General features: G+C 40.3%; 2 protein-coding genes and 1 pseudogene across 4 annotated transcripts in view; all 3 read left to right on the top strand.

Moving 5' to 3' along the window:
• The first annotated feature begins 341 nt into the window (after positions 1-341).
• On the top strand, positions 342-4812 carry LOC122690215 (putative protein ZNF720). 2 transcript variants are annotated; one of them, XM_043897271.1, is made up of 3 exons: positions 342-603; positions 1134-1229; positions 4384-4812. In XM_043897271.1, the coding sequence occupies exons 1-3, from the start codon at positions 444-446 to the stop codon at positions 4434-4436; spliced, it is 309 nt and encodes a 102-aa protein (XP_043753206.1). In that variant the 5' UTR covers positions 342-443; the 3' UTR covers positions 4437-4812. The 2 variants fall into 2 exon arrangements, with proteins under 2 accessions (XP_043753206.1, XP_043753197.1); XM_043897262.1 differs by lacking the exon at positions 4384-4812 and adding an exon at positions 2684-2808.
• Positions 3096-27807, top strand: part of LOC122689813 (zinc finger protein 345-like) — a 123749-nt gene continuing 99037 nt past the window's right edge. The window contains exons 1-2 of one of the 2 annotated variants that reach the window (XM_043896584.1): positions 3096-3342; positions 3435-3609. The gene's annotated coding sequence lies outside the window, so the exon portion shown is untranslated. The other variant, XM_043896593.1, reaches the window with a different exon arrangement.
• LOC122692852 overlaps positions 5046-27807 on the top strand; it is a 100966-nt pseudogene continuing 78204 nt past the window's right edge.

The following is a 27807-nucleotide window of genomic DNA, read 5'->3' as shown; positions in this document are numbered from 1 at the left end:
GCAAGAGTGAACATCGACATTTTAGAAATCAACAAACTAAAATGGACTGGAATGGGTGAATTTAACTCAGATGACCATTATATCTACTACTGTGGGCAGGAATCCCTTAGAAGAAATGGAGTAGCCATCATAGTCCACAAGAGAGTCTGAAATGCAGTACTCCGATGCAATCTCAAAAACGACAGGATGATCACTGTTCATTTCCAAGGCAAACCATTCTATATCACGGTAATCCAAGTCTATGCCCCGACCAGTAATGCTGAAGAAACTGAAGTTATTTAGTTCTATGAAGACCGACAAGATTTTCTAGAATTAACACCCAAAAAAGGAAAATACTACTGTGTAAAAGTTATATTCTTGTGTACTAGCAGCCACTCGCCTAAAGGAAAACCAGGTCTCTGAACTTGCTGTTTCCATCATGGGTCACATTAGGAAGTCTTCCCATGGCCCCAGGGCATCTGTACTTTGTATTTCAGGGACGGCTGACCTTCCGGGATGTGGCCATAGACTTCACTCAAGAGGAGTGGGAATGCCTGGACCTCGGTCAGCGGGACTTGTACACGGACGTGATGGTAGAGAATTATAGGAACCTGGCCTCCTTGGGTGAGGACGACTGCCTTCCAGAGTCGCTTATCTAAACCTCAGGGTTTTGGTTCCTTCATTTCTAGAATGTGTTCTGAAATTTTCTGCTCCGCACATTTGTTTGAGATCTCTGCTTTGTAGGTGGAAATGAGTATCTGTGAGTTTAGAAAGAAAGGCTTCGTTATGAGGATTCATTATGACTGTAACCTTTGTCTTCCTTTATGTAATCTGCCTCCTTCTCGGGCAGTGGGAGTTGTGTAAGTTCTGTGGTATTAAATAGTTGTACCTTCTCTTAATTTCACATTTCCACTACTTACTTTTGCCTTAGTGGCACTTGACCAGAATCTCAGGACCTAACTTTTTGTATTAGTTAGCATTATATAGGTACTTTCAATAAAGTATTTGGGGGGGGGGGGGGCGGGAGTATCTGGGGAATCATTCTCTGGGCTGTTTTAACATTCACCCATGCATTCTCTTCTCGCCTGAATACATATTGGATTGGTAACTGATGAATCTCTAGCACAACAAATATTCCTTTCTCTGAAGAACAGGTCTTGTGGTCTCTAAGCCAGACTTGGTCACCTTTCTGGAGCAAATGAAGGATCTCAGGAATATAAGGAGAATGCAGACAACAGGCATATACCCAGGTAGGTGTGAATGGATGGAGTCGATGACTCAGGTGAGAGGTACAGTGAGAGACCTGCCTGGGAAGGAAATCTAAAACAGAGTGGCTCTATATATGTATGGTTGATTCTGTGAGGATCAGTGAGGAAGTCATCCTGTATCATGTGGTTTGGGAAGATCTGCTTCAGTGGAAATGATTTTGGAGAAGCCTGGGTTTATTTCTGTTGCTGTCATAGATGGCTATCACCTGCCCCATTCTGTCTCTTGAATCATTCATGAATTCATCTCCAGTGATTGCTTTTCTCACTCACAGTGAGAACTAAAATTCTCCTCTTGGCCTGTGACAACCTGCATGAGTTGGCTGCTCTTTCATTTCTTGGGGATCCTAGGAAATCTGTGCACACTTCTGAGTGACTATATGATACTCCTTTTAAAGTTTGTTTCTACCTTTAAACAGAACTGTGTAAGTGGAGTCATAGACATACTGCCAAAGTCCTAGGAATAGTTGGGATAGGTTTGTTTGTTTTTGTTTGTTTGTTTTTCTCATTTATAGTTTCCAACCCACTGGAAACTGCAGATATGCCCTTATTCATTTCAAACTTAAGTAATGTCTTCACTGCATAAAGCAAAACCTCCCTAAAATGGGAAAATGAAAGTCTCATGGTTGCTTTAAAGTTTCTCTTCTCTTTATACGAACTCATGTTAAATACCTAAGTGTATTTGTCCCAATTCCTGAATGGTAAAACACTTTAATATATTCAATTACCTCAAAGAATTGTAAAATAAATTGGCATAAGAACTTAGAACATTTTCCATATTTGTAATGGTTGTTTCAAAATGGTAAGATTTTTCAATAAAATATAGAAATCTTTTTATTAAATTCTTAGTGGAGTGTAGCTGTTTTACAAAGTTCTGCTGTTGTACAGAAAACATTATCAATTATACATACATATAGCCACTCTGTTTTAGATTTCCTCCCCAGTTAGGTCTCCAAAGAGTACTGAGTAGAGTCCCATGTGTTTCCATCATATTTATTTTTATTTTTAGATCCATCATATTTTTAAAGTCTCACTTCTTATTTAATTTCTTAAGAACTACTACTTTGTTAATTTATCTTGTTCATCATGAGCTTCCCTGGACTCTGTCTTATATGTCCTCATATAAGGATGTTGCTAGCACAGTAGTTCTATGTCGTATCATTTATGATTTTTAGATTCAAACATCTAATAGAACATTCTCAAATAAAAACGCAGGTGATAAGAAGTAAATGAAAGGATTAGTAGGCACTTAGTCCTTGTGAAAATGTTTGGTGTCTCAGTTTAAGAGGAGTTTAAGCAAAAAGTAATCATTTGATTGCCTCTCTCATCGTCACTTAGTTTTATCTAAGCAGGTTTTGATCTTGCTCCATCCTCTACAACACACATCTTTGTCCTCTCATTTTGTCACATCTTCTGTGTGTGTGGTCTCCGTTCTGCAGGCTGCAGGACCCTAGTTCCTGTTGCTCCTGGTGTCTGTCCCCTGGTGGGTGAGGTTGGTCCAGAGGTTTGTGCCCTAACCCCCTTGATGAACTTTTGACTGCTGTTTCTGTGACCCGAGCCTGCCCTGGATATTGAGGGGAACTTCCCCTTTGCTCTGTGGCTGTCACCGCCCTGTCTGTGGTGGGTTTGTGCCCTGGTTTGTGGAACAGAGCCCCCAGATCTGTTTCTTCACTGTGATCCTGATCTGTGTGGAGGCAGGTGGGATTGGAGCACACCCCCGGGAGAGAAGCCCCTGAGGATTGCTGCTCTTGGGATGTTCCCCTTGGGATGTGCTCTGTGTGTCACTTTCACCCATTGGGTGAGTCTCGTGTGACCCTGCTTGGCACAGCCTTTGGCCCCACCTCAACCATGGGTATCCTGGCACATGGCCCTGGTGCCTCTCAGATGTTGTTTTCACCAGGTCACCAGCATAGATCCTTGAAGTCAGGGCCCAGGATTGCATTCATCATGGAGCTGGACCTGCTGTGGTGCTGTGGGGGCAGCTCAGACTCCGGCCTGGCCCTGCCCCCTAGTGTGGGAGCCCAGGAAGTCTACAGCTGCTACAGCTACACCTGCTGTGACTGGGGGAGCCGTCCTTGTCCACTCAGACGTTCTAAAGGTGCTGAGTTTACAAAGACAGCTGTGATGGCATAGAAACGAGTTTGTGCAACTTCCAGTGGAGATATCAGCTTTACTTCCTTCAATTGCCAGACCCTGGGGCTCAGCAGTGCTTCAGCCCGCTCTGGGCATGTGGATAAACTACAGGCCGCTGCTCCCGAGGTTTCCCAGAGTCCACCATCTACCCTGGTAGTGAGGGGCGCAGAGGAAGAGGCAACAGCTGGGTTCATGAGAGCACCCACCCTAATGGAGCCCTTCCTCATGCCTGGTGCGGAGGGGCCAGCACAGGGGGAGAGAGGCTACAAACAATGATGGGTCTTCGCTTGGGGCATGACTCAGCAATGGCGCTCTGCTCTCTGGTGGTTCAGGCTTCCTCCCCAAGCATTCCTGTTTGCAGAGCTCCTCCCTCCCTGCCATTCCCACAGGACGTCTCCTCACAGCCCACAGCAGTCCTCTGCCTGGGTCTGCTCTCCAGACCCCACATTTCAGCACCCAGCCCTTGTCTGCAGTGGTGGACACCCTCTCAGGCTGGGTGGGCAGGGCTGGGGCAGTACCCTGTGTGCAGGTCTCCTCTGTCCTGCTGCCTCTGACTGCTGCCGTGTTCTCCTCCCACAGAGGATGAGGCTCCCCTTCTGTCCCAACTGGGCTCCCCGAGTGAGGCCCTTCCCCGGAGGTGGAGACCTCTCCCCTCTTCAGATCCCCCCAGGGTTGCAGGCCCCATCCCATTTCCTTTCCTGTTCTTTTTCTTTCTTCTTTCTTTTGCCCTACCTAGCTCAGCAGGAATCTTTCTTGTCCTTTTAGATTTCCAAGGTCCTCTGCTAGTGTTCAGCTGGTCTCTGTGAGAAGTGTTCCATTTCTGATGTATGCTTGATGCATTTGTGGAGAGAGATGAAGTCCATGTCTGCCTAATCCTCTGGCATCTTGATCCTCCCATCTCTATTTTATTTTTACGCTAGCAAAGGGTTCATCAATTTTCTCTAAATCTCTAAGGGGATTCACTGACAATAGTAGGTAAAAAAACTTCTTCTCTGGTATCTTTCAGCTATACCTCCTCAAGACACCCAGGATTTGATGCCAAAGAAACCAAGGGTATAAGATTTGTTCCCAAAAGCAAACCTAGGAATATATGAAAGATTTCACCTCAGAAACTTGCAATTAATGAAAGACTCAGAACATACAAGGGCGTGTGAAAGACAGAGAGGATGTTTACATGGACATAAAGAAATTGAGACAGTTACACATAATGCAGACATTACTGTAGAAAGAAATGAGCTACTTGAGTCAAATTGGGGGAAACACTCATTTCAGTCTTCAACATCTGCTGAGAAGTGTACGTTTTTCAGAAAAAGTTTACATTGTTTTTTGAAACATACTTGTTCTCTGAAAGGAAATGTGGAAAATCTGGAAGGTCCTCCAGTCTCTACTGTACATACTCCTTCCAACCACTCTGAGCATAGGCTTCGATTCAACATATATTTAAACATGTCTGAAAACCAGAAATCTGAAAATGATGGGGAAAACTCACAATATAATCAATTTGAGGGATCTGTGATTAGGAAGTCATTATTCTTCCATCAACAGATATTTTCTCTCCATTCCAAGATGTATAATGTTGATGATAATGGAAGAGATGTAATCCAACCGGCATTGTTCAATACATCCCATGATATGGTTAATAGGGAAGAACTTTCCATGTGTAAGAAAATGAGTCAGACCTTAAGTAAGACCTCCAGCTCCAATAATTACACAATTATTTATGATGGAGTGAAGGTCTATTCATGCAATGAACCTGAGCATAACTTTGAACCAGACTCAAACTTTATAGAACATCAGGGAGCTCCATCTTCACACAAGGATTCTAAAAGTAGTAAATGTAAGAATATCTTTTATCAAGCATCAGATCTTTCTCTAAATAAGAGTATTCATAGTGGAGAGAAAACTTACAATTGTAGTGAATATGGTAAAGTTTCTAATCAGTCTTCAAATCTGATTAAGCGGCAGAGAATTCAGAATCCACAGAAACATTACAAGTGTAATAAATGTGGGAAAGTCTTCAGTAACTCATCTAATATAAGTAAACACAGGAAGACACGTTCAGGAAGGAAACCTTTCAAGTGTACACGATGTGCCAAAGCCTTTCATCAGAGTTCAAGTCTTAGTCAACATCGGCAAATCCATACTGGCAGGAAACCTTATAAATGTAGCAAATGTGGCAAAGTGTTTATCTATTTCTCAAATCTTAGTCACCATCAGCAAATTCACACTGGGGAGAAACCTTATCAATGTGCAAAGTGTGGCAAAGCCTTTAGTCAGAACTCAAATCTTACTCGACACCAGCGAATTCATACTGAAGAGAAACCTTATAAATGTAAGGATTGTGGCAAAGCCTTTAGCCGGCGCTATGGTCTTACTCAACACCAGCGAATTCATACTGGAGAGAGACCTTATAAATGTAAAGAATGTGGGAAAGCCTTCAATATAAACTCAAATCTTACTCAACACCAGCGAATTCATACTGGACTGAAACCTTATAAATGTAAGGATTGTGGCAAAGCCTTTAGCCAGCACTATGGCTTTACTCAACATCAGTTAATTCATACTGGAGAGAAACCTTTTAAATGTAAAGAATGTGGAAAAGCCTTTAGTCAATCCTCAACTCTTACTAAACACCAGCGAATTCATACTGGAGAGAAACCTTATAAATGTAAGGATTGTGGCAAACCCTTTAGCCAGCGCTATGGTTTTACTCAACATCAGTTAATTCATACTGGAGATAAACTTTATAAATGTAAAGAATGTGGAAAAGCCTTTAGTCAATCCTCAACTCTTACTAAACACCAGCGAATTCATACTGGAGAGAAACCTTATAAATGTAAAGAATGTGGGAAAGCCTTTAGGCATAGCAGTCATCTCACTAGGCATCTCAGTGCACATACTGAAGAAAAACCCTCATGATGAAATAAGTGATGGAAGAAGTTTGTCCTAAACATACATGTCGGAAAACACGAGACCATTTATATAAGAAAGATATGGAGTGATGTATAAATGTAAAAGAAAAAAAAGTGTAGAAAATGATTTAATGAAAATCGAAATCTAAATTAATACCAGAAAATCCATACTAGAAAACTTTACATCAATCCTGTTTTCCGAAGTTCCTCTTAAAGAGAAGTACTATAGATAGTAATCAACAGTTAAAACAGATAGAAAATTGATATGTTAGTGTGGATCCCAAGATGAAGGGTTGATGTTTATAAAGGTACAATTATTAGCAATGTATCCTTGTTTATACTGACATGATTTGTGATTATTTGAAAATGAATGTAATTCAACTCTCTACTTACTCCAAGGTATGATTCATTTCTAGTGTGCATGCAAACTTATGTTGTTGATAGTTGGTACCTCAAAGATGAGAGAAGCCCTTCTATCTAGGGAGAAATCATTTATATGTATTCTCCATTAGAAGATTAAGGACACAGTAATGTAACATGTATAAACATCTAAATGGTGGTGTTTGTCATTCATGTCACACATCCCTGTAGGTCACCATGATGTAAGTGTTCAGGGAATAATTCCACATACTAAAGATGTAAATTATTAAGTTATGCTTTTAAAGGTTAATGACAGTTCACTGAAATCTTGATGTGTTTTATAATATCAGCAGAAATTATGAATGTTTACCATATTTCAAATAACCTCTGATACCCTAAAATGTATGGGAAACCCTTCCCAGAAAATTCCTGTAATTATTGTAAATCTTCTTTCTTAAATGATTAGACTCCATTTTGTAACCATAGAAATCACAGTTGTCAGATCATTATATCAGAGGAATGAATATTGTTTATGCTTGCAATCTGACTTTTAATCAAAGTTACACAATGGAGTATAAAAGGCTTTATTCTGACTGTGTGTGATGTTCATACATGTTAATCAATAAAACTGAATGGCTTCTTGTGGTAAAGTTGGTGTCAATGAATGAAATGTTAACCTACCTCCACCATTAACCTCTCCCATCTTATTTAAGGTTGCAGGGAAGAGCACATGATAGTGAAATCTTTGGCAGCACAGTGGGATGGCATCTGTAACAGTTAGTTTCCTTACTGCCCTTAAGCCTCAAATCATTTGATCATGTATTTCCCATCATTTCTCCATTGTACTTTTCCCCCTCTCTGTAACTGCAGGGACATTGTGATGGTTCTAATAAGAAGGATCATACAGAGTACTGTTGAGAGCTCCCCTGAACTGCTCCATGCTGTTGCTGCCTCAGCATCTGTCTGGGGAGCAGGCAGCCTGCAGGTCCTTGAACTCACACCAGCCAGTCCTGTGAGCACTTGCACCAGAAGACCCCCTTCCTTAAGACCAGCAGGCTTGCTGAACCCCAGGGCTACTTCACAAGCTCCCCTTCAATGCCACCCTCACAGAGCCACCAAAGTCCTAGTCCTTTTGGTCTGAATGGACCCATCCACACTCAGCCTGGGGAGCCCACAGCACTTCACCCAGGGCCTCTTATAAAAACCCGAGCCCCAATTACTGCCTCTTTCTCTGCTCACTTCTATCCTTGATCTCACTCAGAGCTTGCTGTGAATTCTCTCAAGACCTAGAGTCATGAACTCACCTGCTTCAGTTGTTCTTTTGTTCTCAGCATCTTTGTTCTCATCCTTTGTTCTCAGCATCTGTCTGGGGAGCAGGCAGCCTGCAGGTCCTTGAACTCACACCAGCCAGTCCTGGGAGCACCTGCCCTAGATGATCCCCTTCCTTGAGACCAGCAGTCTTGCTGAACCCCAGGGTGTACTTCACAGGCCCCCCTTCAGTGACACCCTCAGAGCTCACCAGAATCCTGCTCCTCTGGTTTGAATGGACCCATCCACACTCAGCCTGAGGAGCCCACAGCGCTTCATCCAGGGTCACTTAGAAAGGCCTGAACCCTAAGTACTGGAACTTTCTCTGCCTGATTCTAGCCTTGACCTCCCTCAGAAGTTCCCATTCTAAATCCTCGCTACAGAGAGGTCTCAGGTGTGCTGAGTGTGAGGGCTTGAGCTCTGGGTGTCTGAATGTGGGCTTGGGGAAGACACATCAGAACACATGGGAAGCCTGGTAAAGACTCATTTCTGTGCCTCAGACCTGCAGATTCGTAGCTTCTTAGAGTGGGGCCCTGGCCTTGAGTGATTTGTATTCACTGAAATGATTCAGAAAGAATCCTTAGCCAAGTGGTTTCCGTCTGTTTCCCATCAGGGTCACATGACCAGTGTCAGTAAGCGACCTCCCCACAGAGTTCTCTTGGTCCTGTGGGGGCATCAGTGTGGTGTGTAGGAAGTGCTCCAGGGGATTCTGAGGGGGAAGCCCGGCCTAAGAACGTGGCTCCTGGTCCATTTGTGAGAGCTGAGGCCCGGCTTCAGTCCGAGGAGAGGCAGCAGCATTGGTCTAGCTGGATTTGGACCGGGGAAGTCAGTCAGCTCACATGGTCTGTGTGAGCAGAGGGTTAGGAGCTCTCTGTGGGGAGTGAACAATCAACAAGTAAATTCACAGGCTGGTCTCCAGGTAGGAAGTGATTGTTCCTGAATATTTCCTGAGACAAAACAGGAGAGGTGGGTCTTTTCAGCTTTTCAAGGTCCTTCTGTCTAGGTGAGGTGGTTGCAGGTTAAAGAGCTGTCCGGATGCCTTTGAACGTATCTCAAGACACAGGTGTGAATTTGCAACATAACATCCCCAGAGAAGACAGAGCAGGAGGAAGAAGAGGAAATGGCAGCTTCTCGGGTACATGTCCTGTCCCAGGTCTGGGGCTGTGTCTGCTTTTCCTCCTGAAATTCCTGGACTGAGAATCTGCAAACCTTTACTTCTCTGCTTCTAATATTTCTGCCCGGGGCATTTGTTATCAACTTATTTTTTCCTTTTTTTCTTATAGTAGTGAAGACCGGCTCTTTAGACTACATCTCCCTTAGTCCTAGAGTCTTTTCTGCATTGTCTGTATCCTGGCTTTCTATGGAGTATGACAGATTCTCAACATGAATTAATGACTCTCATCTGGTGAAAACATTTCCTTTGTGTGAGATCAACCCAGGGAGGCATAGGTTCTGAGAATCCTATTGGGATGTGCTTCAGTCTTGGGATCTTAGAGAAGTAGGGGGAAATTAGTGATAAATTTACATGCAGCTGCAACTTCAGACACTTAGAAAAGGATTAAGAAAATGTCCTTATAAATAGAATTACCTCAGTGGTTCAGAATTCTACAGAAAGTTTGGGGGGGAAATGGAGAAGAAAAATGTGAGACACTCTTCTCTATATTGGCAGGAAGGACTCATGCCTAACTGTACTTTTAATATACAGAACATTGGAAATTATATATGAAGTGGAATTTGCATAAAGCTGATATTTTTTCAGGAGAGATTCAGATCACTGCTAACATTTATCCCATTACACCTCATGTTCCATTGGTTCAGGTGGTTCTCTGAGATTCCAGCACTAACTGTTCATACTTTTTCTCTTTATCTTTAATAAAAAATCTTTGAACGATTTAGTGAGGCATGTGAATAAGCTGCCACAGTTAATGAGAAATCCGTGTTTTCCTCTGTTTGCTTTGGAAAAATGAACACTCACCTGTGTTTAGTAGGGTTCTTGAGTTTTGTGAGTTTTCATTACTTAAGCTCAGGTCTGATTATTTCCATTTTTAATATACTCAGCACTCATATTCAAACTACTGCACAATTGCACTCATTTCACAAGCCAGCAAAGTAATGCTCAAAATCCTTCAAGTTAGGCTTCAACAGTATGTGAACTTCCAGGTGCACAACCTGGGTTTAGAAAAGGCAGAAAAGGAACCACGGATCAAACTGCCAACACCAACTGGATCATAGGAAAAGCTAGAGAATTTCAGAAAAACATCTACTTCTACTTCACTGACTACACTGAAGTCTTTGACTGTGTAGGTCACAATAAAGTGTGGAATATTCTTAAAGAGACGGAAGTATCAGATCACCTTACCTGCCCCCTTCTAAACCTGTATGGAGGTCAAGAAGCAACAATTAGAACCAGACATGGAACAATGGACTGGTTCAAAATTGGGAAGGGAGTATATCAAGACTGTATATTGTCACCTTGTTTATTTAACTTATATGCAGAGTACATCACGCGAAATGCCAGGCTGGATGAAGTACAAGCTGGAATCGCAATTGCAGGGAGAAATATCAGTAAACTCAGATATGCAGGTATCACCACCCTTATGATAGAAAGCAAAGAGGAATTAAAGAGACTCTTGATGAAGGTGAAAGAGGAGAGTGAAAAAGCTGACTTAAAACTCAACATTCAAAAAATGAAGATCATGGCATCCGGTTCCATCACTTCATGGCAAATAGATGGGGAAACAATGGAAACAGTGACAGACTGAATCCTGGCGTGCTGCAGTCCATGGAGTCGCAAAGAGTCGGACCGACTGAGCAACTGAACAACATATTCCCAAAATAGAATTCTTTTCACGTCTTTGTATTTTCTATAATATTTACAAGAATCTTATTACTAATATATGTTCAACTCTGTTAAATCTAAAATAGCACTCAACACTAGTGATAGAGATTTTCTAAAGAATAAAACGTTCAGAAGCAAGAGCTCTAATTTATATCATACCGTCATGTGTTTTTGCCCTAGCATGTTTAAAAAAGACAGAGAGGACTTCCCTGGTGGTCTAGTGGTTAAGAATCTGCCTTGCAATGCAGAGGATGTGGGTTCAATCCCTGGTTGGGGAAGTAAGATCCTACATGCCCCAGAGCAAGGAAGTCCACATACTATGAGGAGCAACAAAAGAGCCCATGTGTAAGACCCTACACAGCCAAATAAATAAATTAAAACAAAAAAAAAAAAAAGATACAAAACCAAAAAAAAAAAAAAAAAAGACAGAGAATCAACCAGAAATAAATTATAAGATTTAAACAGGGAAATCTATTCTTGATTTTATTGACATGAATAGGTTTTCTCTATCACTTTTAATATGTATATAGTTCCTAAGTAGTGTATGTATGTGTGCATGAAAATGTTAACATTAAATGATTCATTTTTTCTGTTTCTGATATTTTTGCCAGTTACCTCATTTGGGTAAAACATCCATTAGAATTATCTGTGTGCTGCCTTTGTTCTTTTTAGAGAAACTCAAGCTCAGATCCACTGAAGCAAATCCCAAGCTCTACCATTTCCTGAATATTTGACCAAATATTCAAAACAATTTTGGATAGCATTATTATTGATCTAAAATTATTTATATGGCTCATTCAAGATTGAAAAGTAAAAAACTGTTAGATATATAGTATATAAATAGTCTAAAGGACTGTTTTTTCTAGGTTTACAAATCTATTAAGCCTTTAAAATCTGTAATCTATTAAACCTGTAAAATCTGTATAATGCTTTAAGTTCAATCTTAACTAAGATTTCTTACATGGCTGTTTCACCTCTGTGCCATTCACAATGGCCATTTATGAACCAGATATGTAGTTAGAATTCAGCTTGTTTTGGCTCCTTCAACTCCATAGGAGGCAAAATCCTTGGTCTCCTATATTTTTACATTCTGATCAGTTTTATATCAAAATCATCTATGGCTTTATCTAAAAGATATACTATAACATGCTTGAATGAACATATATTTGGTAAGAAGGAGATAATTAGCAGGTATCCCAGATCTATGAAAATGCTTTGTTCATATATTTCAGATTACTTCTAGCAAAAAGTAATTGCTAGGTTTTTTGCCTACTTCCTTCAAGGGGTGTTTGAACCATGGTATAATTTAATCACAAAGGTTTAGTTGATATGTCAGTGAGTCTTTGCATATTTTACAACTTTTAATTTTTTTCTTTACTTATAAAGTAAGATTACTTTTGTTTTAAAGAAAGGGTTACAGCCTTGATATCTTGTCTATATATATAAGCAATTTGTTAATACATGCTAAATTTCTCAACTGGGATAAAAATGTTTATTCGTTTTAATTTTTCATTAGAGCTTTTTAGGAATGATTTTTTCCATTTTCTGTGTTTATCTCCTGGCTTGGAACCCATGCCAGAGTCTAAAATAGTTGCTTTCTACGTGTGCACAGACACAATTAAAAAATATAATTTAGAAGGATTCTTTTTTAAAAGAACATATAAGTTGTATTCAGACTTTTGGGCAAAAAAATTTCTCTTGTTTAGCTGTTCCATATGAGTTTGAGCTGCATGAGCAGTTTGCATGTTTTGGAGATGAAGTCCATGTAGGTCTTTGTTTGTTACATTTTTTTCCCATTCTGAGGGTTGACTTTTTCTTTCCTTTAGGGTTTCCTAAAGGTCAATGAGATCCATTTTGTTGACTTTTGTTTTATTTTTCATTTCTCTAAGTGGTAGATCCAAAAAGAACTTGCTGTGATTTATATCAAAGCATTTATTTTCCTCAGGAGATTTAGAGTAATCATCCCATCATTTAGATATTTAATTGATTTCAAGTTCCTTTTTTTGTATGGGGTTAGGGAGTTGTCATAATTTCATTCTCTCTTCCTTTGTTTAAGGAACGTGCCCCTCATACTCCATGGTGGCTGTTCCCAGTTTACATTACCAGCATCAGTGTAGGAGGGTTCCCTTTTCTCCACAGCCTCCCCAAACTTTACTGTTTGTAGACTTTTTAACAAAGGCCATTCTGATCAGTGAGAAGTGATACCTCATTGTAATTTTGATTTGCATTTTTCTAAGATTTCAGGAGGTTGAAACTTTATATATATATATTTAAGAAATGTAAAACTGACCTCTCAAGAGTAGCCTCTTGGTGGCCTGCTCTGTTTTGATTCTTTTTCCAGGGCCTACCTGAGGATATTTGTTGAGGACAGATTTTTTTCCTTCTTTACCCCTAGCCTGGAGTATTCAGTATTGACTGTGTTTTTCAGTAACCAAAAGTGGCCACAGGTTAGTAGCATTTTTTCACGCTTCCTGTTTTGTCTGTTTGTTTTGGCTAACTCAATTTTTATTTTCTATTGAAGTAGGGTTGATTTCCATTGTTGTGTTTGTTTTAGGTTTACAGGAACTTGATTCAGTTATACATAGACCTATATCTATTCCTTTTCAGGGTTTTTCCCATGTAGGATCTTTCACTTGGTTCAGTAGACTTCCCTGTGCTATTTAGTAGGTCCTTTTGGATTATCTATCTGATAATAAGTCATCAGTTCAGTCGCTTAGTCATGTCCGACTCATTGCAATCCGATGAATCGCACCACACCAGGCCTCCCTGTCCATCACTAACTCCCAGAGTCCACCCAAACTCGTGTCCATCGAGTCAGTGATGACATCCAGCCATCTCATCCTCTCTCGTCCCCTTCGCCTCCTGCCCCAATCCCTCCCAGCATCAGGGTCTTTTCCAATTAGTCAGCTCTTCATATGAGGTGGCCAAAGTTTTGGAGTTCCAACTTCAGCGTCAGTCCTTCCAGTGAACACCCAGGACTGATCTCCTTTAGGATGGACTGGTTGGATCTCCTTGCAGTCCAAGGGACTCTCAAGCATCTTTTCCAACACACAGTTCAAAAGCATTAATTCTTTGGTGCTTAGCTTTCTTCACAGTCCAACTGTCACATCCATACATGACCACTGGAAAAACCATAGCCTTGACTAGATGAACCTTTGTTGGCAAAGTAATGTGTCTGCTTTTTAATATGCTATCTAGGTTGGTCATAACTTTCCTTCCAAGAAGTAACCGTCTTTTAATTTCATGGCTGCAATCACCATCTGCAGTGATTTGGGAGCCCCCAAAAATAAAGTCTGACACTGTTTCCACTGTTTCCCCATCTATTTCCCATGAGGTGATGTGACCAGATGCCATGATCTTAGTTTTCTGAAAGTTGAGTTTTAAGCCAAACTTTTCACTGTCCTCTTTCACTTTCATCAAGAGGCTTTTTAGTTCCTCTTCACTTTCTGCCATAATGGTGGTGTCATCTGCATATCTGAGGTTATTGATATTTTTCCCGGTGTCAGGGAATGTTTGACGGGAGGATTCCTACGTGCTGTCTCTCATGAGTCCTTTGTCCCTCTTCAAGCGGAACAGCACGCTGCTCCCAGGAACTGAGGTCATTGTGTGAGGCAGGCTTGCATCTCCTTTAGTAAACATTCTCTTTAGGACAAAACTGCTTAGTCTTGCTCCCCTTTCTTGAGATATGGATTGTCTCCTGACCTTGTGACTAACATTACCCCTTGTTCCCTTGGTAACGGTTGCTGTACGTTTGGTTTTCTGATCTCTATCATTCCCGAAAGAAGTTTCTTGTACCACAGCCTATATATACTCATAGAAAAATCATTAAAGCACCTTTGCTCCATCAGAGCTTAGGTTCCCGGGTTTTTTTTTTTTTTTTTTTTTTTGTCTCTCTCTCTCTCTCTCTTTTTCTGGCTGACTCTCTGGAGCATGGAGACCCGTTGTGCTCACTTTTCTGCCCGGGCTTCTAAGACCCCCTCGAGAGGGCGCCTCGTACCTTCATGAGCGATGCAAGTCCTGTGTCAAGGGCTTTATTGGTCCTCTGCGTAAACCAGGGAATATCATCCTCTTTCTCTCTTTTACTTTCTTATCATCGACTCCATACCACCAGTTTCTGGTCCATTAAAGGACCACAACAAATGGCGCCAAGAAACAGGGACACTGGTATACGTGGCATATTGAGCAGAGTGACCCAGGGACTTACTGAGGTCGGTAAGTACTAATACATGGGTCAAACAGCTGGAAAGCCCCATCATTTTTCTACTTTACTTCACCATTTGTTTAAAGTTCAGGGACTTCTGGTTTCACGCCAATGAATAGAGGCTTGCCTTCAAACAGTAGTTGAACATAATCCTTAGTTCCCTGATAAACGCAGTTTTGATTTAGAAATTTGGCTCCGGGTCAAAGAAAATGTTAAATGAGCCGCCAAACAAGGAAAAAATATTCCAATTGATCTCTAGCCCCTATGGGCTCTCATTAAAGCTGTAATTCTGCCATTTCAAGGCACATTCTAGCCCTTCCAATATTCAGCAACAGACAGAACACTTATTACATAAGTATAAATTAAATGATAAAACTCTACAAAAGGCCCAATTAAAACAATACAAAATATCTCAAAGTTTTCTTACTAGCCCTTCCTTGGCTGCTCCAAATGCCCCTCCTCTGCCAACGGTTGCAGCTCCAAAAGTCTCTCCTTTGTTGGAATCTAATGAAAGTTATGCAAATTTTTTAGCTAGATTAGAAGCTGCTATTTCCTGTACTATAATCGGAGAAGAAACCAAGAAACAGCTAGAGAAATTACTTGTTTAAGAGAATGCAAATAAAAAAAAAAAATAGAGAATGCAAATCAGAAATGTCAAAGAGCTATAGCTGCAATTTGTGAGACTAGGACTATTACTGATTATTTGAAGGCTTGTCACAATCTAGGATCAAAAACTCAAAAGATGTAACTACTAGCTGAAACAATGGCTACTACCTTTTAAAAAGGGAAATGAAGGATGCTTTACATGTGGGGATAAAAACCATTTAAAAAGGGACTGCCCTAAGAAGGCTAATAAAAACCTCCAAGAATTCACCCTTGCTACCATAGAGGAATGCATTGGGCCAAAGATTGTAAATTTAAATTTGATATTGAAGGAAAACCTGTTCCAGGAAACTCCAAACAGGGGACCCCCCCCCCAGGTCCCCTACAACAAAAACCAGGGGCAAATTCTATCTTTTCCCTCAAACCCTCAACGTCCAGCAGTGCTGCCATTAATATACCAGCCCTAAATGATTTTTTCCTTTACCCTTAAGCAGTCCCTTCTAGAGTACCTACTGGACTTTTTGGACCCCTGCCCCCACAAACCTTCAGTCCTTTACTTGGCTGATCTAAATTGGCTTCTAAAGGAATTACTGTTCACCCTGGAATAATTGATTCAAATTATAAAGGAGAGATTCAAATTATGATGTCAGCTCAGATTCTATGGCAATTCCAAAGGGGGGACAAAATTGCTCGATTATTTCTTTTGCCTTACATTTCTATTAACTCCTCTAATATTGTATGGACAGCCAGATTTGGCAATACAGGTCAAAAACAATCCTTATGGACATCATTGGTATTTGAATATGCCCTACCAAATATAAATATCAAAATTAATGGTAAAAGATTTTCTGGTCTCCTTGGCAGTGGATCTAATATTACTATTATTTCCAAACACTTATGGCCCAAATCCTGACCTATACAAAAGGTCTCTTGCAAATTGCAGGAATTTCTCAAACCAAAGTTCAAGAAATTTATCAAAATATTCAAATCTACCCATATGATAGACCAAAAGGCCGACCTACAACATTAAGACCTTATGTGATAGATGCACCCCTTAATCTAATAGGAAAGGACTTACTTATGCAATGGCAAACTCAGATATACATTCCACATTTTTCCTAGGGGCCACTGCTCATTTAACAAACAAAACAATTATTAAAACAACTGAGAAAAATTATGAGCCTATTTGGACAAAGCAATGGCCCCTTGTGAAAGAAAAATTACAAGCTACTAAAGAACTTATAAACACACAATTAAAATTGAAACATATTGAGGAATCTTGCCCTTCTTGGAACTCTCCTATTTTTGTTATAAAAAGGAAATCTAACAAATGGTGTCTCTTAACATACTTTAGAAAAGTTAATTCTTTTATGAAACCTATGTGTGCATTACAACCAGAGATTCCATCACCTATTACTATTCCTCAAAACTGGCACATTATCTTTTTTTCTTTTTTTTGGTGCTCCAGGTGAGGAACAAATGGCACATTATTATTACTGATTCACAAGATTGCTTTTTTAGTATACCTTTACACCCTTTAGACCGGGAGAGATTCACTTTCTCTCTCCCTTATCCTAATCATATCGGGCCTCATAAAAGATTTCAGTAGACTCTGTTACCTCAAGGTATGCTTAACAGTCCTGCTACTGCTGCTGCTAAGTCACTTCGGTTGTGTCAGACTCTATGCGACCCCGTAGATGTCAGCCCACCAGGCTCCCCCATCCTTGGGATTCTCCAGGCAAGAGTACTGAAATAGGGTGCCATTGCCTTCTCCATAACAGTCCTAGTATTTGTCAAAATTTTGTAGCCAAGGCTTTACTTCCTATGTGACAGCAATTCCCTCATGTATATATCATTAATAATATACTATAGCTACAAAAAGGAGAAATGATATTTTTGACACTGAATGGCCATGATGTTCTTTAGACTCTGGAGAAAGCTGATTAAAATAAAATCTTTTTTGAAATTGCAAAACTGGTTCTTCTTGCACGTGCAGTTAGGAAAAGGTTAACTTGTTAAAATACTTTTTTAGAGCTCCAGTTCTGCCTGAGAAACAAAAATAGACCTAAGAAAAAGCCTTAAGTTAACTCTTATCATGTCCTTGGATACATAGCCCACTCTATCTAGGACTCCAGCCATTAACAAATTGATGGAACTCAAAATAAATAAATAAAAAAAGAAAGATATTTTAAATTTCAAACGGAGAACTATGCCTATCTATCTAAAATTATCTATGTTTCAATATATGTCTTTGTTTTTGGATAATATGATGTTAATAAGCTCTATTTAAATTCAGCTTCACATGAACTGAAAAATATTCAATATTAAATATGTTTATTTAAATATAAATATAATTTAAATATAATTATTTGTTAATCTAATTAAGACATGTCTTAAGTCAATAACATTATATGATACTTTTATTATGCCTTGGTTTAAGGTAAGCTAAATTTGTCAACAAAAAGGTAACTCTTTATATATATATATATATATATATATATACAAATATATAAATGAGATGAAAACTTTTAGATAAGCTTTATTAAAAATAATTATATTTTTAATAGAATAAGCTATTATTATAATCTAAAACAATCGCTTAAGATTGGAGTAACTTAAGTTTCTAGAGTTATACTAAACTAAATAATAAAAGTTTATTAAACAACTAGGTCATTTCCAAATGAATAAGATTTTAAAACATTAATTACTGAACATTAACTTCCTCTCACAAAAAGTTTTTCTTAGAGAAAAACTAAAAAGATTTTAAGCTATTAATAAACATAAATATAAATATATATTTATGTATGTAATATAATATGATTTAATAAACATATTTAACAATCTATAAAATACTAACATACAAGACACTTCATAGTTGCTAAAGAAAAGTAAAATATATGCTTTTAATAGAAAGATATAAGAAATGGCAAATAAAATGATGAATACAAAAATATTAAAAAGGTTTATGACAAATGAAAGAAAATTTTATGGCAAATAAATGTAACTCATTGTCCTGAACTTTCTACCTCTCCCTTCTTACATGTCTCGATCAATACAAATTCTTCTTTTCTAGGGGCAACACCTCTCTAAGGTAAAACTACACAACATGTTATAACCCACCTATCAACTTACTTCGCGATAATGAGAACACCTAGTTCTATAAAAGCAGTCAATGGCTCTGCCTATATTTCTAAGTAGTTCAAACAATTTTTACATTCATTCTCTATTAAACAGATTACAAACATTCCTTATAATCCACAAACACAAGACATAATTAAACAAACACATTATACACTCTAACTGCACACAAAAAATTAAATAAGAGGAAATACACAGGAACATTTTCATCTTCCTTATCCAGAACAAACTTTACTCTCTCGAACCTCCCTCCCACGATCTCCGTCTCCCCCCTCTAGCCATCACGGAGCCCCGCGCTGAGCTCTCTGTGCTATGGAGCAGCTTCCCACCTGCTACCTGTTTTACACATTGTGGTGAATAAATGTCAAGGCTATTCTCTCAACTGGGCCCCCCCTCATTCTCCCGCTGTGTCGACAGGTCTAATCTCTATATTTGTGAAAAAAAGTTTTGACATATGTACATATGGAATCTAGAAAATGTTATTGATGATACATACTCTTTAATGAGCAGGACTAGAGCTGCAGACATAGATATTAAGCTTTTTTATATTAAGCTTTCAAGGTATAAAATACATAGACAATAATTCCATGCATTTTACTAAGTGAAGGAAGTCCATCTGAAAATGCCACAAGAAGTAGGATTTTTACAACATGGCATTTTGGTGTAGGTGAATGTTCTTATGTGTTCCACTGTGTCTGAGTGGGACCCAATGTACTGTAGCCTGCCAGGTTCCTCTGTTCGTGACATTTCCCAGGAAAGAACACTGGAGTGGGTGGCCATTTCTTCTTTCAGGGGATCTTTCAGGGGATCCTTATCCAAGGATTGAACCCATCACTCAAGTCACCTGCATTGGCAGGTGGATTCTTTACCTGGAGCCACCTGAGAATTCATTCGGAAATTTTGTAAAGATTAAAATGGTCAGTGGTTGCTCTTTGTGGCAAAGGAGGGGCTATGACTACCCTGAGTTCAGGATCATGAAATGATTGTGTTAAACTGTTGTAATGGACACAGGTTTTGTAATGGACACATACATTTGCCCAGCCCTAGAGTGAACACCCCTAGAAGAGAAACATAGGGTGAAACTAGAAACTTCGTTTTATGTCTATGTATATTCATCAGTGGTAACAAATGTACACACTGGTGGGGACATAAGTAGGGAGATTGTCCTCGTGAGGGAACAAAAGGTATATGGGACATCTCTGTACCTTAGTCTCAATTCTGCTGTGAAACTAAATCATCTAAGATAGTCGTACTGGTGCATGCACAGTGATTATTTTTTAGAATATATACTACTAGAAAAATGGATATGCTCCTATCTTTAATTTTTCATTAGTCAATTATCCTTTAAAGACGTCAGAAAACAGAACTGTCCGTAAAGAACAGAGAAGAAATTGTAGCGAATGATTCATAAAACCTGGAAATACAAACATGAAGTAGAGCAGCAACATTTTTCTGTTGGTGAAGAAAGTGAAGGTGAAGTCGCTGAGCCCATGTCTGATTCCTTGCAACCCCATGGACTGTAGCCCGCCAGGCTACATGGGATTTTCCAGGCAAGAATCCTGGAGAGGGTTGCCATTTTCTTCTCCAGGGGATCTTCCAGACCCAGGGATCAAACTCGGGTCTCCCACATGCAGGCAGACTCTTTACTCTCTGAGCCACCAGAGAATCTGTTTCATGTGTTAATTTATGGGTAAGTTCACTTATGTCTTAACACCCATCATTGTTTCCTTGGTTGGTCACCGGATAGACTTTAGGGCTTCATTTTCAAATGCATCTGTCCCTGCACATACACACTGTTAACCCAACGTCCACTGCTGCCCCTGGTTTATTCTCAAAGAAATTGTGATGGAAACACCTCCAGGCTCCTGGTTTTGCTGTAGCAGACCTGCCACCTGAAGAGAGGTGGTCAGAGTGCAAATCATTTTGTGCAAACCTGTGTCCCAGGTTACAGAGGGGAGTAACAAACAAACCAAAACTAAGGACTCAGGCCATCTTTCCTAGAATCCTGAGGGCAAAGCCTTGCAGGAACCCAGGGTCCCCAGGTGATTCCCACTAAATACTCACCCCTCCCCTCACCTCCGCCAAGGGCACAGGCCTTGCAGGGCCACACCCATCCGAGAAAGAGCCCCTCCCCTGGAATCAGGCTGAAGTTCTTTGTTTCTAGAAGATCCCGCTCTCAACACTTGCTTCGGAGCTCTGGGGCAGGCAGAGCTGAGGGCTCAAGCTCAGGGCTCCTGGAAGCGGGTCTTCCTGCTGCCTTGTTTCAAAGACCCTCAGAGGCAGCGTCAGGTAGCCCAGAAGTTGGGTCCCTTGTCTCTTGTGAATGGTTTTGGGGCTTGGTCTCTCTAATGCGAAAAGAAAGAGAACTCTCGGGGTGGTCTGGAAAGATTCTGGGGAAAGAGAGCACCAAGCCCAGGATGTGATTAGCATATCAGCTTGATCTTGATTACCCACTACAGCTCTGGGACCGAGGAAGCCAGAAAAGAGCTCAGAAAAGGGAGAGAGAAAGAAGACGTTCTCTTCTTTTCCACAGCAGCAGCTGAAGGTGAAAGAACTGTGTGGATGCTTTTAAAGGTATTTTCTCAGCCTGTATGTGAGTTTGGGACATAATATGCCCAAAGAAGACGCAGAGCAGGAGGAAGAAGACGAGGAGATGGCAGCTTCTCAGGTAAACGTCCTGTCCCGGGTCGGGGGCTGTGTCTGCGTTTCCTCCTGAAAGGGCTGGGCTGAGAAGCTGCACATCTTTACTCTCTGATTCTAATTTTTCTCCCTTGGGGGGTTTGTTGTTGTCAACATCTTCTTTTTTCCTTTATTTCTTATAATGGTGAAGACCGGCTCTTAGGCTGCTTCTCCCTTGTGTCCCACAGCCTTTTCCTCATTCTATTCTGGCTTTCTGTAGAGCATGATGAATTCTCAAGAAGAATTAATGACTTCCCTTTGTGAGAAATGAACACGGGAATTCACTGGTATCTGAGATTCCCATTGGAATGTGGTTCGTGTTGGGGTCCCAGGGAAGTAGAGAAATGCCGTGATGAGTTTAGGTGGAGATGCAATTCAGTTCTGTAGAACAGGAGTAAAAACAATGCCCTTATAAATAGAATGAACTCAGCGGTCCAGAATTTCTGAAAAAAATTTCAGAAATCAAAAAAGTACCAGAGATTCTCCTGCTTCAAGAAGAAAAACTTACTATGACATATGCTATTAGGTTACAGATCTTGGGAGCAATATATGCAGTGGAAGAGCATAAAATGAATATTTTTCATAGTAGATTGAGATCATGCTTTTCATAATGTTGTCAAAATACCTGGCAGTGATAATACATTTTCCCATGTACCTCTTACACCATGACCTCAGGTGTTCATGGCTCCTGTGCTTCTGTGAGATTCCCATGCTATGAAATTCTTTTTTTTTTTTTTCCTGTCTTCTAAAAGGTTCCCTGGAGAAGGGAATGACCACCCATTCCAGTATTCTTGCCTGGAGATTCCCTTGGACTGAGGAGCCTGGCAAGCTGCAGTCCCTGAGGTTTCAAAGAATAGGGCATGACTGGGTGACTAACAATTTTCTTGCTTTTAGTACTATGTAGGAATAGAGAAATTTCTGTAAACTTTCAGTAGAGTTGTCTTTGTATATTTGTCTGTGTTTTATGACAGTCTAGAGTCCATAAACTAATGTAAAATTTCAGCTCTGCCATTTTAAAAATTGTTTGTTAAAATATCTTCTAAAGGGTGCAAGAGCAACATTATTGATTTTAAATTATTTCTCTTGCACACTGAAGACTCTGAAAAACTGTCAGAAAGGTAGTTCAGTTCAGTCGCTCAGTGGAGTCTGACTCTTTGCAACACCTTGAATCCCAGCACTCCAGGCCTCCCTGTCCATCACCAACTCCCGGAGTTTATTCAAACTCAGGTCCATCGGGAGTGGGTGATGCCATCCAGCTTCTCATCTTCTGTCGTCCCCTTCTCCTCCTGCCCCCAATCCCTCCCAGCATCAGGGTCATTTCCAGTGAATCAACTCTTCGAATGAGGTGGCCAAAGTATTGGAGTTTCAGCTTCAGCATCAGTCCTTCCAATGAACACCCAGGACTGATCTCCTTTAGGATGGACTGGTTGGATGTCCTTGCAGTCCAAGGGACTCTCACGCATCTTCTCCAACAGCACAGTTCAAAAGCATTAATTTTTCGGCACTCACCTTTCTTCACAGTCCAACTCTCACATCCATAAATGACCACTGGAAAAACCATAGCCTTGACCAGACAGACCTTTGTTGGCAAAGTAATGTCTCTGCTTTTTAATATGCTATCTAGGTTGGTCATAACTTTCCTTCCAAGGAGTAAGCATCTTTTAATTTCATGACTTCGATCACCATCTGCAGTGATTTTGGAGCTGAAAAAAATAAAGTCTGACACTGTTTCCACTGTTTCCCCATCTATTTCCCATGAAGTAATGGGACCAGATGCCATGATCTTAGGTTTCTGAATGTTGAGCTTTAAGCCAACTTTTTCACTCTCCTCTTTCACTTTCATCAAGAGGCTTTTTAGATCCTCTTCACTTTCTGCCATAAGGGTGGTGTCATCTGCATATCCGAGATTGTTTTATTTCTCCCAGCAATCTTGATCCAGCTTGTGCTTCTCCCAGCCCAGCATTTCTCATGATGTATTATGAATATAAGTTAAATAAACAGGGTGACAATATACAGCCTTGACTATATATTGTAGTCCTTTTCCTATTTGGAACCAATCTGTTGTTCCATGTCCAGTTCTAACGGTTGCTTCCTGACCTGCATATATAGTAGATGCTAAATAGTTAAAATGATTCTTGCTACCAAGGTTACTACTATGGGACCTGTAAAATCTGTAGAACACTTAAAGTTCAAAGTTAAGTATGAATTCTTTCCTTACTATTCTACCTAAGAGCTCTTCAAAATGGTCATTCATGGAGCAGAATTTTCAGCATTAGTAGTTGAAATAAGCTTGTTAAAAATGTGGCACATTGGTCCCACTCCAGAATGTTTGGAATGGAATGTGTTTTTAAAAAATATTTCCAGGTTTTTTTTTTTTTTTTGATAGACAATTTATCCTGTGTCACATGAGTACAACAGTCAAAAATAAGTATGCCAACATTTATTTTATAATTCTTGATTATTTTATAATTCTTCTTCCTAGTCATAATATTTTCTGTAGTAGTTTATGGGTCATAAGTCATCCTCTTTTTCTGGGGTTAAAAATATGGTGAAGATACTACTGTGTAAAAATTATATTCTTGTGTAATAGCAGGCACTCTCGTAAAGGAAAACCAGGTCTCTGAACTTACTGTTTCCATCTTGGGTCACATAAGGAAGTCTTCCCACGGCCCCATGGCATCTGTACTTTGTATTCCAGGGACGGCTGACGTTCCGGGATGTGGCCATAGACTTCACTCAAGAGGAGTGGGAATGCCTGGACCTCGGTCAGCGGGACTTGTACAGGGACGTGATGTTAGAGAACTACAGGAACCTGGCCTCCTTGGGTGAGGACAACTGCCTTCCAGAATCGCTTACCTACCCACGAGGTTTTGGTTCCTTCATTTCTAGAATGTCTTCTGAAATTGTCTGCTTCCCAGAGTGGTTTCAGATCTCTGCTCTCTAGGGCGAAGTGAGTATCTGTGAATTTAGACAGGAAGGCTTCATGATGGTTTGCTATGCTGGTCAGCTTTTTCTTTCCTGATGTACTCTGCGTGCTTCGTTCTAGGTGAGTGGTAATTGTATACGTTCTGTGGGATTAAATAGTTGCACGCTCTGTTATTTTCACATTTAGACACTTACTTTTGCCTTAGCAGCAGGTGACCAAAATCTCAGGATTTGATTGTTATGTATTTATTAGTATTCTAGAGGTGCTTTGAATAAAGTATTTGGGGAAATCATTTTCCCGGCTGTATTAACATTCTCCCATGCATTCTCGTCTCACCTGAATACATATAGGTTTGGGCACGGATGAATCTCTAAGAACACAAACATTCCTTTCTCTGATGAACAGGACTTGTAGTCTCTGGGCTGAATCCGGTCACCTTTCTGGAGCAACTGAACAATCCCAGGAGTATAAGGAGAGTGGAGACAGCAGCCATACACCCAGGTAGGTGTGAGCGGATGGAGATGATGAGTCAGATGAGAGGTCCAAGGAGCAGTGAGGAAGTCAGCCTTTGTCACGTGGTTTAGGAAGATGTGCCTCAGTGGAAATGATTTGGGAAAACCTAGATTTATTTCTGCTACTGTCAAAGAAATGGATCACCTTCCCCATTCTGTCTCTGAAATCATTCATGACTTGATCTCCAGTGATTCCTTTTTTCCATCACAGTGTGAGCTAAAAGTCTCCTCTTGGCTTGTCACAAACTGCATTCATTGGTTGCTCTTCCATTTCTTGGGGATCCTAGGAAAACTGTGCCATTTATGAGTAACTGTATGACAGTCCTTTTAAAGTTTCTACCTCTAGACAAAAATGTGTGAGTGAAGTCGTAGACAAACTGCTAAACTCCTAGGAATACTAGGGACAGGTTTTTGTTTTCTGATTTATAACTTCCTATCCACTGGGAGCTAGATATAGGACCTTCTAAATAAATCTCAAATTCAAGTAATTTTTTTTTCACTGCAGAAAGCAACACCTGCTGAAAATCAAAGAATGCCCATCTCAGGTTTACTTCAAAGTTTCTCTTTTCCTTATATGATGTTATATTAAATATCTTACGTGCATTGGCCCCATTCTGAAATGCTGACTATGTTAATATACTCAATTACCTCATCGGATTTTAAAATAAATTGGCATAAAACCTTAGCACATTTTCCACCCATATTATTAATGGTTGATTCCAACTATAAGAATTTCTAGATTATATAAAGAAATCTTTTTTAAAAGTTCTAATTGGAATACAGCTGTTTTATAATTTTGTACTACTGTACACCAAGAAGAATCAGTTATACCCATCAGCCAGTTCATTCAGTCTCTCAGTCGTGTCCCATTCTTTGCAACCCCATTGATGCAGCACACCAGGCTTCTCTCTCCATCACCAATACCTGGAGCCTGGTCAAACTCATGTCCGTCAAGTCCGTGATGCATACAGCAATCTCATCCTCTGTTGTTCCCTTCTCCTCCTCTCAATTTCCCTCGGCATCAGGGTCTTTTCTGGTGAGTCAGTTCTTTGCCTGAGGTGGCCTAATTATTAGAGCCTCAGCTTCAGCATCAGTCCTTGCAATGAATATTGAGGACTGATTTCCTTTGGGAGGTAGTGGTGTGATCTCCTTGCAGTCCAAGTGATTCAGACTCTTCTCTAAAACCTCAGTTCAAAAGCATCAGGTTTTCAGGACTCAGCTCTCTTTATGGTCCAACTCTCACATCCATACATGACTAGTGGAAAAACCATAGCTTTGACTAGACAGACATTTTTCGGCAAAGTAACGTCTCTGCTTTTTAATATGCTGTCTAGGTTGCTCATACTTTTCCTCCCAAGTGAAAGGCTGTTGATGAATCATGCAAAGTCGCCGGGGTTCTTGACCTCTGGAGAAGAAAAATTCAATCCGGGGCCAGAGACAGGGCTGGATCACTCAGAGCTTTTGTGTAATAAAGTTTTATTAAAGTATAAAGGAGATAGAGAAAGCTTCTGACATAGACATCAGAAGGGGGCAGAAAGAGTACCCCGTTGCTAGTGTTAGCAATGGAGTTACATACTCTCCAGTGAATCCAAAGAATGTCTGGAGCTTGTAAAGTCCTCACCAGACCTACTCCCATAATTTACATTTTAAGATCAGAATTAGCCAGAAGGTTTAATGCAGAGACTGTGCTCAGGCAGGATATACTATTGTTATATAATCCTAAGGAATGTAGAGGAAAAAAAGTAAAAAGTTTGTCCTTCCTTCCTCCTTGAGTATTCCAGAACTCTCTCTCCTTGGGGATCCCTAGACTTATCAACCTACTTAGGAAATGACTCTCTCACACGGAGCAAGTATCTTGTAATTTCATGGCTGAAGTCAACATCTGCAGTATTTTTGGAGCCCCGAAAAATAAAGTCTGTCAGTGTTTCCATAGTTTCCTCAACTATTTTCCATAAAGTGATGGGACTGGATGCCATGATCTTGGTTTTTTGAATGTTGAGTCTGAAGCCAGCTTTTCACTCTCCTCTTTCAGGTTCATCAGAAGACTCCTCAGTTTCTCTTTGCTTTCTGCCATGAGCATAGTGCCATCTGTATATCTGACGTTGTTGAAGTTTTTCCCTGTATCTTGATTCCAGCTTGTGCTTCTTCCAGCCCACCATTTAGCATGATGAAAAGTGAAACTGAATGCTGCTCAGTCGTGTCCAACTCTTTGCGACCCCACAGACTATGCCATCCATGGAATTCTCTAGGCCAGAATCCTGGAGTGGGTAGCCTTTCCCTTCTCCAGGGAATCGTCCCAACCCAGGGATCCACCCAGGGCTCATGCAACATGTGCTCTGCATATAAGTTAAATAAGCAGAGTGACAATATACAGTCATGACATACTCCTTTCCCAATTTGGAACCAGTCTGTTGTTCCACGTCTGGTTCTAACTGATTCTTGACCTGCATAGAGATTTTTCAGGAGGAGGGTAAGGTGGTCTGGCATCGCCATCTCTTTCAGAATTTTCCAGTTTGTTGTGATCCCCACAGTAAAAGGCATTGGCATAGTCAATAAAGCCAAAGCAGATTTTTTCTGGAACTCTGTTGCTTTTTCAGTGATCGAAGGGGTGTTGGCAATTTGATCACTGGTTCCTCTGCCTTCACTAAATCCAGCTTGAGGATCTAGAATTTCTCCGTACACATTCTGTTGAAGCCTCAGTTGGAGAATTTTGAGCCTGCCTTTGCTAGTGTGTGACATCAGTGCAATTATGTGGTCTTTTTAACATTTTTTGACATTGTCTTTCTTTGAAATTAGAATGAAAACTAATGTTTCACAGTCCTGTGGCCACTATTGAGTTTTCCAAATTTGCTGGCATATTGAGTGCAGCACTTTCACAGCATCAACTTTACAATTTGAAATAGCTCAGCTGGAATTCCATCACGTCCACTAGCTCTGCTGGTAATGATGCTT

The sequence above is a fragment of the Cervus elaphus genome, chromosome 4 (assembly GCF_910594005.1).
Source record: "Cervus elaphus chromosome 4, mCerEla1.1, whole genome shotgun sequence".
In the NCBI taxonomy this organism is placed as follows: domain Eukaryota; kingdom Metazoa; phylum Chordata; class Mammalia; order Artiodactyla; family Cervidae; genus Cervus; species Cervus elaphus.
The sequence above is the reverse complement of the archived record's forward strand: the minus strand, read 5'-3'. Positions and strand labels throughout refer to the sequence as shown.

What these genes read in the sequence shown, in the direction of transcription:
- LOC122690215 (XM_043897262.1), top strand. Translation starts at nt 444, where the DNA reads ATGGCCCCAGGGCATCTGTACTTTGTATTTCAGGGACGGCTGACCTTC. An exon ending in TAGGAACCTGGCCTCCTTGG is followed by an intron (nt 604 to 1,133) that starts GTGAGGACGACT and finishes TCTGAAGAACAG; the next exon opens with GTCTTGTGGTCTCTAAGCCA. An exon ending in GACAACAGGCATATACCCAG is followed by an intron (nt 1,230 to 2,683) that starts GTAGGTGTGAAT and finishes TCCGTTCTGCAG; the next exon opens with GCTGCAGGACCCTAGTTCCT.